Genomic DNA, 12,492 nt, shown 5'->3' on the forward strand with positions numbered 1-12,492 from the left:
AACCTCTCATCATTTAAGAAATACACTGTCTTCCAGTTTCTTTTCTACCAAAGTGGATAACTTCACATTCTATCTGCCGTGTTCTTGCCCATTCGGGTGGCACAGTGGCGCAGTGGTTAGCACCGCAGCCTCACAGCTCCAGCGACCCGGGTTCAATTCTGGGTACTGCCTGTGTGGAGTTTGCAAGTTCTGCCTGTGTCTGCGTGGGTTTCCTCCGGGTGCTCCGGTTTCCTCCCACAGCCAAAAGACTTGCAGGTTGATAGGTAAATTGGCCATTAGCAATTACCCCTAGTATAGGTAGGTGGTAGGGAAATATAGGGACAGATGAGGATGTGATAGGAATATGGGATTAGTGTAGGATTAGTATAAATGGGTGGTTAATGTTCGGCACAGACTCGGTGGGCCGAAGGGCCTGTTTCAGTGCTGTATCTCTAAATCTAAAAAATCTAAAAATCATTCAGTTAGCCTGTCCAGGTCTCCTTGAAGCCTCCTCGCATCCTCCTCATGACTTACATTCCCACCTAGTTATGTTTCATCAGCAAATTTGGAAATATTACATTTGGTCCCCACATCCAAATCATATATATAGATTGTGAACAGCTGTGGCCCCAGCGCTAATCCTTGCGGTACCCCACTAGTAACAGCCTGTCATTCTGGGAATGACCCGTTTATTCCTATTCTCTGCTTTCTGTCTGTTAACCAATTCGCAATCCATCGAAGGATATTACCCCCAACCCATATGCTGTAATTTTGTTTACTAACCTCCTGTTTGGGACCTTATCAAAAGCCTTCTGAAGATCCAAATGCACCACATCCACTGGTTCTCCTTTGTCTATGCTGCAAGTAACATCAGTGTCAAACATGAGTTCCCTTTCACAAATCTGTGTTGACTCTGACTTATTTCCTGTGTCTAGTTATCACATCCTTCATAATAGATTCTAACATTTTCCCTACTACTAATGGCAAACAGGTCTGTAGTTCCCTGTTTTCTCTGGCTTTCTCTCTGGCTCTCTCACCCTCCCTCAGGCTCTCTTGCCCTCCCCCTTCTCTCCCCCCCCCCCTTCTTAAATAGTGGGGTTACATTTGCTACTTTGCAATCTGCAGGGACTTTTCTAGAATCTACAGAATTTTGAAAGATACCCACCAATGCAGCCACTATATCTATAGCCACCTCCTCAACACTCTGGGATGTTGTTCATCTGGTTCAGGGGATTTATCAACCTACAATCCAGTTAATTTTTCGAGTACTACCTGTTTATTAATAATTTCTTTCAGTTCCTCATTTTCACAGGTCCTTTGGTTCCCTAGTATTTCTGGGAGATTTTCTGTATCTTCTCCCGTGAAGACAGAGACAAAATAATTGTTTAGTTTCTCCATTATAAATTCTCCTGTCTCCGCCTGTAATGGACCCACATTTGTCCTTGCTGATCTTTTCCTTTTCACATACCTAAAGAAGCTTTTACAGTCCGCCTTTGTTTCTTGCTAGCTTGCATTCATGTTCTCTTATCCCTTTATTAGTTTCTTGATCCTCCTTTGCTGGATTCTAAATTGCTCCCAGTCCTTGGGTTTACCACTTTTTCTGACAACCTTTCATAAGCCTTTGATCAAATGCAATCTTTAACTTATTTTGTTAGCCACTGTTGATTTTATTTATTTTTTATTTAGAGATACAGCACTGAAACAGGCCCTTCGGCCCACCGAGTCTGTGCCGACCAACAGCCACCCATTTATACTAACCCTACAGTAATCCCATATTCCCTATCACCTCCCTACACTAGGGGCAATTTACAACGGCCAATTTACCTATCACCTGCAAATCTTTTGGATGTGGGAGGAAACCGGAGCACCCGGCGAAAACCCACGCAGACACAGGGAGAACTTGCAAACTCCGCACAGGCAGTACCCAGAATCGAACCCGGGTCCCTGGAGTTGTGAGGCTGCGGTGCTAACCACTGCGCCGCTGTGCTGCCCGATTCATCTTTCCTGTTGTGTTTTTGTGTCTTCGAGGAATGTATATTTGTTGTAGACCATGTAATACTTCTTTAAATACTAGCCATTGCCTGTCTACTGTCAAATCTTTGTGTGTTTTCCCAATCCACCAAAGCCAACTTGCCCCTCATACCTTCATAGTTTCCTTTGTTCAGATTTAAAACCCTAGTTTCAGAATGAACTCTATCACTTTAAAACTTAATGTAAAATTTTATCATATTACGGTCACTATTTCCCAAAGGCTCCTTTACAGCAAGTTTATTACTTAGCCCTTTCTCATTGCATAATCTGAATCTAAAATAGCTCGATCCCTGGTTGGTTCTTCAACTTATCGGGGAGATGGTGGTGATGTGGTAATGTCACTGGACTAGTAATCTAGAGACCCAAGCTAATACTCGACACACAGGTTTAAATCCCACCATGGCAGCTGGTGGAATTTAAATTCAATTAATTAATAAAAATCTGGAATTGAAAGCTAGTCTCGGCAATGGTGACCATGAAACTGCCATCGATTGTTGTTAAAACCCAACTGGTTCACTAATGTCCTTTTAGGAAGGGAAATCTGCTGTCCTTACCTGGTCTGGCCTATATGTGACTCTAGACCTCCAGCAATGTGGTTGACCCTTAACTGCCCTCTGAAGTGGCCTAGCAAGTCACTCAGTTGTACAACCAGTACACAAAGGACAGCAGCGGGTCAAGAGGACAGCTTGCCACCACCTTTTCAAGGGCAACTAGGGATGGACAACAAATGCTGATATCGCCGGCGACGCCCATATCCCACGAAAATGAATATATTAAAAAAAAAAATGTACTGCTCCAGGAACCCATGTCATACACACTCAGGAATTCATCCTCCACAGCATTAGTACTGATTAGGTTTACCCAGTCTAAATGTAAATTGGAGTAGCCCATTATTACTGTATTACCCATGTTACATGCACCTCTAATTTCCTAATATATACCGTGCCCAACACTACCACTACTGTTTGGTGGCCTATAAACAATTCCCACCAATGTGTGCTGCCCCTTGCTGTTTCTTAGTTCCACCCAAGCTGATTCTACGTCTTGATCCTTCAGTCTAATATTTCTCACAAATGTACTGATCTCATCCCTTTATTAAGAATGCTATCCAACCTCTTCCTTTTTGCCGATCCTTCCTAAATGAAAAATATGCTTGAATATTCAGTTCCCAGTCTTGGTCACCCTGTAACCACATCTCTGTAATGGCAAATAAATCATATCCATTTACCTCCGTTTGTGACTTCAAATCATCTACCTTGTTGCGAGTGCTGTGTGCATTCAGATAGAGTGCCCTTAATTTTGTCTTTTTAACATTATTCTGCATTTTGATCCTATTTGATGCTTGTCTTTGCTTCGTATGTCTTCTAATTTCACTTACTACTTTTCTACTTCCTGTTACCAGTTTTGCCTCCCCCAATCTTCCCTGCCTGCCACACTCCGATTATCAATTCCCTTATTGTTACCTTGCTCTCTTGCCTTCTCTCTCTGTAAATTATCACATCTTGTCTCCACTATTTAACTTAAAGCCCCTCTCTACCACCCTAGTTATACGACTTGCCAGAACAATGATCCCAGCATGGTTCAGGTGAAGACCGTTCCAACAGTAAAGCTCTCACTTTCCCCAGTACTGGTGCCAGTGCCCCATGATTCGAAACCCATTTCTACCACACCAATCTTTGAGCCATGCATTTAACTCTGTAATCTTATTTACCCTACTCCAATTTGCTTGTGGCTCAGGTGAATAATCCAGAGATTATTACCTTTTGAGGTTCTGCTTTTTAATTTGTCTCCTAGCTGCTCATACTCTCTATGCAGAATCTCTTTCCTAGTCCAACCTATGTCATTGGTACCCACGTGGACCACGATGACTGGATCCTACCTCTCCCACTGCAAGTTCTTCTCCAGCCCTGAGCAGATGTCCTGAACCCTAGCACCGGGCAGGCAACACAGCCTTCTGGACTCTCGTTCTTGGCTGCAGAGAACGGTGTCTATTCCCCTCACTATACGGCTCTCTACTACCACAGAATCGTTAGTGCAGGAGGAGGCCATTCGGCCCATCGTATCCGCACTGGCTCTCTGAAAAAACAATTCCCTCGGTTCCATTCCCCCGCCTTCTCCCCATAACCCTGCACATTCTTCCTTTTCATATAACAGTCTAATTCCCTTTTGAATGTTTCAATTGAACCTGCCTTCACCATGTTCTCAGGTAGTGCATTCCAGACCTTAACCATTTGCTGCGTGAAAAAGTTTTTCCTCATGTCACTTTTGCTTCTTTTCCAAATACTTTAAATTGGTGCCTCCTTGTTCTCGATCCTTTCTCGAGTGAGAACAGTTTCTCTCGATCTACTCTGTTTAGACCACTCGTGATTTTGAATACCTCTATCAAATCACCTCTCAGCCTTCTCTTCTCCAAGGAAAACAGTCCTAACTTCTCCAATCTATCTTCATAACTGAAATTCCTCATCCCCGGAACCATTCTCGTGAATCTTTTCTGTACTCTCTCCAAAGCTCTCACGTCTTTCCTCAAGTGCGGCACCCAGGTATGGACGCAATACTCCCGCTGAGGCCGAACTAGTGTCTTATACAAGCTGAACATAACCTCCTTGCTCTTGTACTCTATGCCCCTATTAATAAAGCCCAGGACATTGTATGCCTTATTAACTGCTCTCTCAACCGGTCCTGCCACCTTCAATGACTTATACACATATACACCCAGGTCCCTCTGCCACATGTACCCCCTTTAGAATTGTACCCTTTATTTTATATTGTCTCTCCATGTTCTTCCTATCAAAATGAATCACTTCACATTTCTCTGCATTGAACTTCATCTGCCACCAGTCTGCCCATTCCACCAACTTGTCTATGTCCTTTTCAAGTTCTACACTATCCTCCTCACAGTTCACAATGCTTCCAAGTTTCATATCATCTGCAAACTTTGAAATTGTGCCCTGTACACCAAGGTTTAGGTCATTAATATATTTCAGGAAAAGCAAGGGTCCCAGCACTGATCCCTGGGGAACTCCACTACAAATCTTCCTCCAGCCCGAAAAACATCTATTAACCACTACTCTTTGTTTCCTATCACTCAGCCAATTTCGTATCCATGTTGCTACCATCCCTTTTATTCCATGAGCTACAAGTTTGCTCACAAGTCTGTTGTGTGTCATTGCATCAAATGTCTTTTGAAAGACCATGTACACCACATCAACAGCATTGCCCTCATCAACCCTCTCTGTTACCTCCTCAAAAAACACCAGCAAGTTAGTTAAACGTGATTTTCCCGTAAGAAATCCATGCTGACTTTCCTTAATTAACTCGCATTTGTCCAAGTGACTATTAATTTTGTCCCGAATTATCTTTTCTAGAAGTTTCTCCACCGCCGAAGTTAAACTGACTAGCCTGTAGTTGCTGAGCTTATCTTTACACCCTTTTTTGAACAAGGGTGTAACGTTCACAATTCTCCAGTCCTCTGGCACCACCCCCAAGTCTAAGGAAGACTGGAAAATTATGGCCAGTGTCTCTGCGATTTCCACCCTCACTTCCCTCAGTATCCTTGGATACATCTCATCTGGTCCTGGTGTTTTATCCACTTTAGTTACAGGCAGCCTATCTAATACTTCCTCTTTATCAATTTTAAACCCCTTTAGTGTCTGACTTATCTCCACTTTCAACATTGCCTGGGTTGCATCTTCATCCTTGGTAAAGACAGATGCAAAGTATTCATTTAATACCTCAGCTATGCCCTCTGCCTCCCTGTGTAAATCCCCTTTTTGGGCCCTAATCAGCCCCACTCCTCCTTTTGCCACCGTTTTACTATTTATATGCCCATAGAAAACGACTACATTCCTATTTACCCCTCCTGCTTGAATGGCTTCCTGTACCATGGTGCCATGGTCAGTTTGCTCGTCCACCCTGCTGCCCTCGCTCATCCACAAAGTAGAAATAACCTCAAACCTATTGGACAATTGCGACAGGTTTATTTTCCCTCTCCTGAGCTGCTGCACAGTTCCTTCCTTATCAGGGAACCAGCCTACATCCTGCCAAGTTACTCTAATTCCCCCTCTAGTGTCCTATTGCTTATCTCACTGTGGCACTGAACAGGCACCAGGAAAGTGTCAGGTCCATGCTAACTTAGCTGGTATCTGGTGGGAGAAGCCTCTGTTACTGGCCCCGCTCCCAGATGTGGTGGCCCACGCACGCCTTTGCATCTCACTATATGTAGCTGGTTAGGATGTTTCAGTGTGAATGTATTCCAACAAACAACTGACACAGGTTAGTAAATTAAATGCTTTTTAAAAAAAAAAAAATTCTCTATGGGCATCACTGGCACAGCCGGCACTTATTGCCATCCCTAGTCGCCCTGAGAAGGTGGTGAGCCTTCTGTTTGCCACTGAGTAATTTGCTGGGACACATCAGAGTCGGGCATATTGGTGTGGGGCTGAAGTCACATATAGGCCCAGACCAAGTAAAGACGGCAGATTTCCTGCCCTCAAGGGATATTAGTGAGCCACCTGGGTTTTTGCGACAAATCAACAGCTTCATGGTCGCTTTTACGGGTCGCGGCTTTTTATTTTAACGAGTTGACAGAGCACTCTCCTTGTTCTGGAAGGGGTAGGATAGTGATTCTTGAGTGTCTGATGGATCAGAAGTGGAAAGCTGCAGGCATGGTCTCCTCCGCGCTGTCCTTTGCTCGAGCCATGGGCGATGGCTGCAATGTCTGTCTCCCTGGGGGTGGGGGACAGATTGCGTGGGGATGTCTGGTTTAATCAGTTCATTGTGTCTCCCAGTGACTGCTGAAGGAGAAGAGGGGTACAGGCGTATCACTGATGGAGCTCCAGGCAGACCTGGGGTTCAAAGGACGCAATGGTAAGTCATAAAAGACAGTGTTACCTTATGGATGAGATGTCTGATATTTGCCTTTTCACAGGGAAGCAGAAAGACAAAGAAAAACTAAAGCTCTCTATTGCAAGTGACGCAACACAGCGGCTGCTGCAGCCCAAACTCTTGAGGTAAACCCCCCTTTTATTTACCATGTGCGGAGATGAGGATCATGAGTCTTTGGAACTCCCTTCCTCAAAAGGTGGTGGAAGCAGAGTCTTGGAATATTTTTAAGGCAGAGATAGATAGATTCTTGATAAGCAAGGGGGTGAAAGGTTACCGAGGGTAGGCGGGAATGTGGAATTGAGGTTACAATCAGATCAGCCATGGTCTTATTGAATAGTAGAGCAGGTTTGAGGGGCTAAGTGACCTATTCCTGCTCCTAATTCATATGTTCATGATGATCTGTTAGTCAGTAAAGCACAGGTGTAATCTGAGGTCCTGTGCTCACCTGGTTTGTGAGAGAATGTGGAGATGTGTGCGGTTATGTACTGTTTTCACCAGTGTCTCAATGCAAAGTTATACCTATCCTCTCACTCCCTCCCTCTCCTGACCAGTTACTTGATGCTCTCCCTTTACTCATGTTAACTCGTACAGTGACTGGCAGGTATCTCCTGGCCAGCCTCTCACCATCCACCCTTTGTAAACCTGACGTCCTTCAAAACTCTGCTGCCCTGTATCCTAACCTGCACCCAGTCCTGTTCACTCCTTACCATCTGTGCTCACTAACCTACATTGACACCCGGTCTGGCATCTCCTCAACTTTAAAATTCTCATCCTCGTTTTCAAGTCCCTCCATGGCCTCGCCCCTCCCTATCTCTGTTTCATTAAGGTCCTTGAAGTGCCTCGGGATGTTTTACTACATTGAAGGTGCTATATAAATACAAGTTGCTATTGTTGATGTCCCCTAAGTTGACTGGTACAATGCCCTTGGTAAAGGTTTGGGGGACAGCCACAGGAATGATTCCCATTTTAACAAACCTTAGTTACTCAGGCATGAAGAGCTTTGTCTGTTTACTGTAAAACAGCCTAGACTTGGAGTGGGATCTAAAATAATGAAGGGGCTGAGCTGCACACCCACGGCTAGAGTATTTCAGTTGGACAGATTGGGGAGGACCAGGAGACATGCATTTAAGCTCCTCAGGAGTAGGAATGCACTAGATGTTGGGCAGTTCCTCTGTTCCTGAAGAGTAGCGAGTCTCGGGAATGTGTTGCAGCTGGTGCAATGGGTGCCGACACTCTGCCTTCCATAGGGAGCTGGACCAGTTCCTGACTGGGGAAGAGATTCCATCATAGAGGCCTGCTACCCGACCCGAACCCGACGGGACCCGACGACATGTGTCAGGTTCAGGTCGGGCCAGGCCCATCTTCTGGGTACGGCTTTTGGGCTTGGGTCGGGCTGAGTCCAGGTCGGGTTGGGCCGGACACACATGGTAAGTGCTTTGCTGGCAAGTATTGAAATTAAAAAAACTTACCTGAGCTGGGAGTCTAGGACGAAACTGAGTCTGCGCAGTGAGCGAGTAACGTCACTATGACGTCATCACGCATGCACTGCAGCTTCGGTGTCAGGAAGGTAAGTAAACGGATGGTCGGGTCGAGTCAGGGCGGGTTTTGTTCAGGTCGGGTCAGGCTCGGGCTGGGTCGGGCTCAGATCCACTGTAGTTCGGTTGGGTTTGGGTCAGATTCCTTTTTCGCGACCTGAGCAGGCCTCTATTCCATCATAAAGAAGACAAATGTCTGTACAGAACAAGTAGTCCATGTGATCTCCTGGACTGGTTTTGTTTTGCCTGAGGGGATTGGAAAGGAATTTTTCAGATTTTTTTTTTCTGCCCCCTTCCTTTATGGCCTGTATTTTTCCAGGGCTTTTAGTCTGGCCTGTATTTAGGGTGGAGGGCGGAAAGAGTGTCTGGTAGGGCTGTCCCAGCCATTGTGAATGTGGAACAGGCCTGATGGACCTGCTGGTCTTTTCTAGTCCACTGTTTTCATAAGTTTCGTATTACACTTTTTCTCGCCCCATTAATTTCCCATTGCCAGCCCCCCACCCCTGGAAGATGCTGCTTCATTGCTGGGTTGGGATCACAGCACCTCACCCAAGCCCAGATGTAAGTGTTAGTGGGCCATTGAACCCTTTGAGGCATCGCAGTTGAGTCTTGAGCCTGATTCTGATCCTCACTTGACATTTGTTTAGTCGCCAGTGGGGGTCGCGGGTCAGTCAACAGCTGAAGCCCAGGCTGATCTGAGCATCGGCCAGGATTACCCAATTTATTGGAGTTCTTTGAGGGAGTTACATGTGCTGTGGATAAAGGGGAACCGGTGAATGTATTGCACTAAGATTTCCAAAAGGCATTTGATAAGGTGCCACATCAAAGGGTATTGCAGAAAATAAAAGCTCATGGTGTAGGGGGCAACTTAAATTGGAATGGATAGAAGATTGGCTAGCTAACAGGAAACAGAGAGTAGGCATAAATGGGCCATTTTCTGGTTGGCAAGATGTAACGTGTGGTGTGCCGCAGGGATCTGTGCTGGGGTCTCAACTTTTTACAATTTATATAAATGACTTAGATGAAGGGACGGAAGGTATGGTTGCTAAATTTGCTGATGACACAAAGATAGGTAGGAAAGTAACTTTGAAGAGGACATAGGGGGTCTACAAAGGGACATAGATAGGTTAAATGAGTGGGCAAAGATCTGACAAATGGAGTATAATGTGGGAAAGTGGGAAATTGTCCACTTTGGCAGGAAGAATTAAAAAAGAAGCATATTATCTAAATGGTGAGAGATTGCAGAGCTCTGAGATGCAGAGGGATCTGGGTGTCCTAGTGCATGAATCACAAAAGATTAGTATGCAGGTACAGCACGTAATTAGGAAAGCTAATAGAATGTTATCGTTTATCGCGAGGGGAATTGAATACAAAAGTAGGGAGGTTATGCTTCAGCTACACATGGCATTGGTGAGACCACATCTGGAGTACTGTGTACAGTACTGGTCTCCTTATTTAAGGAAGGATGTAAACGTGTTGGAGGCAGTACAGAGAAGATTTACTAGACTAATACCTGGAATGGGCGGGCTGTCTTACGAGGAAGGATTGGACTGGCTCGGCTTGTATCTGCTGGAATTTAGAAGAATAAGAGGTGACTTAATTGAAACATATATGATCCTGAGGGGTCTTGACAGGGTGGATGTGGAAAGGATGTTTCCCCTTGTGAGAGAATCTAGAACTAGGGGTCACTGTTTAAAAATAAGGGGTCTCCCATTTAAGACAGAGATGAGGAGAAATTTTTTTCTCTGAGAGTTGTGAGTCTTTGGAATTCTGTTCCTGAAAAGGCAGTGGAAGCAGAGTCTTTGAATATTTTTAAGGCAGAGGTAGATAGATTCTTGATAAGCAAGGGGGTGAAAGGTTATCGGGGGTAGGTGGAAATGTGGAGTAATCAGTTCAGCCATGAACATATTGAATGGTGGAGCAGGCTCGAAGGGCCGGGTGGCCTACCCCTACTCCTAATTTGTATGTTTGTATGATTTAAACTCTGTAATTTTCCCCTTACGTTTCTAGGCTTGAATACCTCAACAAGAAGATGGAACTGTCCCGCAAGGAAACTGAGAAAGAAGTCTTGATGAAGCAGATTGGTGAAACTGAGGGAGAAATGGACAAGATCAAGTGAGATAACCTTCCTGCCAAGAGGCATTTTTTAGAAGAGTATCTAATTGAGCATAATTTGTCTCCTCATCAACCGATCCACAATCTTCATTTTAGAACCATAGCAAAGTTACGGCACAGAAAGAGGCCATTCAGCCCATCGTGTCTGCGCCAGCTGAAAAAACTAGCCACCCATTCCAATCCCACCTTCCAGCACCTGGTCTTGCAGGTTACAGCACTTCAGGTGCAGGTCCCGGTATCTTTTTTAATTAGTTGAGGGTTTCTACCTACACCACCGATCTGGACAGTCAATTTTTATATTGTCCTATTTGTAGGGCATTGCTTTTGTCGATCTATAAGAGAGATTCTCATTCACTGTCACTGTACTTGTGTTTGTGAGGAGAAGTGCGTTATATGCGCGTTCATTCTCTTCAGCTGAAATAACCAACAGGCCCATCGACATCTGATTTAAGGCATGAGGCTAAGGTGTTGGTCCCACTTTCCGATCTATTTATCAGCTTTCTGTACTTTCCCAGCATTTTCTGTTCCTTAGTTTCAGATTTCTAGCATTAGGCATGTTACTTTTCATAGAAACGAACGACTTCTGAAAGGTAAAGGTGCTATTTTTTGAACACCTCTGCAAGACGAATGATCAGTGCTGGTATTGGTTGGAGGCAGTGTGTTGCCCAGGAACCTGGGAGAACTCCCTGCTCTTCAATAGTGCCCTGGGATCTGTAACATCCACCTGAGTCACTCGACCAGGCAGCTGATGGCAGAATGCCAAGCTCTGTATATTCCCTTCTCCCTTCCGGAAGATGTTAATTTCTGTTTGTGCAGTTCATTTTGAAACATGTTTCCTTGTGTGTTCTTCAAGATTAAAAAAAATGAACATTTATTTTCTTGCTCTACTATCTATCTTTAAGTGCTGTGCTTTATACTGAGCACCAGTGTCATTTTAAATCGGTCAGTGGAGGGTGCCACAGAGAACAAGCTGGGCTTTGTCACTTTTTGCCTTCATTTATGAGGGAATCTGGTGCAGCTTTTTGAGTGGAATGGGACTGAATCCTCCCAGTGAGGAGCAGCACAGTATTTGATTTATCAGAGGTGGGAGACGATGTTCTAGAGTGTGCCTTTTTAATTGACATTCGGAGAGCAGTGTTACATGTGTATTCATGTTTAATGCTTCTGAGTGCCTCAGGTAAGTTCCCATCTGCTTCCACACATATAATTTATCTGAGTTAATCTGTAACATCAGTTTCCTGCCAGTGGAAATGCAAGGCTGTGGATGCTGGGGGTCAGTTATTAAGTGTGAGAAGGGTAGGTTTTTGTTGGTTGAGGAGGCTGCCTGGAGAAATGCAGCAATGTCTGGTAGATGGAGTTCAATTACAGATCAGCCTTGATCTGCTAGGAAGACCAAACAGGCTTGAGGGGTTGAATGGTCTCCTTCTGTTCTTCTGGTTACAAAGGCAGTTGTGGCATAGGGATTAATAATGGAAACTTTGAATTTGTGTGCAGATGTAAGATACATAATTATGCAAAAAGCTTTAAATGACTGTTGTATTCTCATAGTGAATGTACCATTTGTGTACGAATTTAAAAACAAACAAAAGGGGTGTCAGCTTCGGGTCATGGGGTTTCAGGACCTGCCTTCACTATGTTCAGCAGCCAGCTTTAGTCATAGTGGCTGCTTTGGGATCACGACGCATGTTACCCACAGGTGGGGTAATGAGGTTTGAGTCTGAGCACAGACCACCCAGTGACCAAATTAGGACATGCAGGGTTCAAACCCACGAGGTGAGTGTGTTGGTAAAGCCTGCGTCAGGGGGTCCTCCGACACATGCTTTAAACTTGGCAGCAACTGCCAAGCAGCATGAGAAATTTCCCTCCTGTGTATAAGTATATTGCCATACTGGCTGGTACCACAGTGGAGCTATCTGCTGAAAATGAAGAACTGTACTTTAGCTGAATT

General features: G+C 44.7%; 1 protein-coding gene across 2 annotated transcripts in view; it reads left to right on the plus strand.

The window, feature by feature from the left end:
* Window positions 1-12,492, plus strand: part of snapc4 (small nuclear RNA activating complex, polypeptide 4) — a 75,060-nt gene that overhangs the window by 13,439 nt on the left and 49,129 nt on the right. Inside the window, exons 6-7 of one of the 2 annotated variants that reach the window (XM_068012066.1) lie at window positions 6,938-7,019; window positions 10,440-10,544. In XM_068012066.1, the coding sequence (XP_067868167.1) occupies window positions 6,938-7,019; window positions 10,440-10,544 (187 nt within the window). Of the gene's footprint in view, window positions 1-6,937; window positions 7,020-10,439; window positions 10,584-12,492 lie in introns of those variants that run through there. The other variant, XM_068012067.1, reaches the window with a different exon arrangement.

This window comes from Heterodontus francisci, chromosome 32 (genome assembly GCF_036365525.1).
Source record: "Heterodontus francisci isolate sHetFra1 chromosome 32, sHetFra1.hap1, whole genome shotgun sequence".
Lineage (NCBI taxonomy): Eukaryota > Metazoa > Chordata > Chondrichthyes > Heterodontiformes > Heterodontidae > Heterodontus > Heterodontus francisci.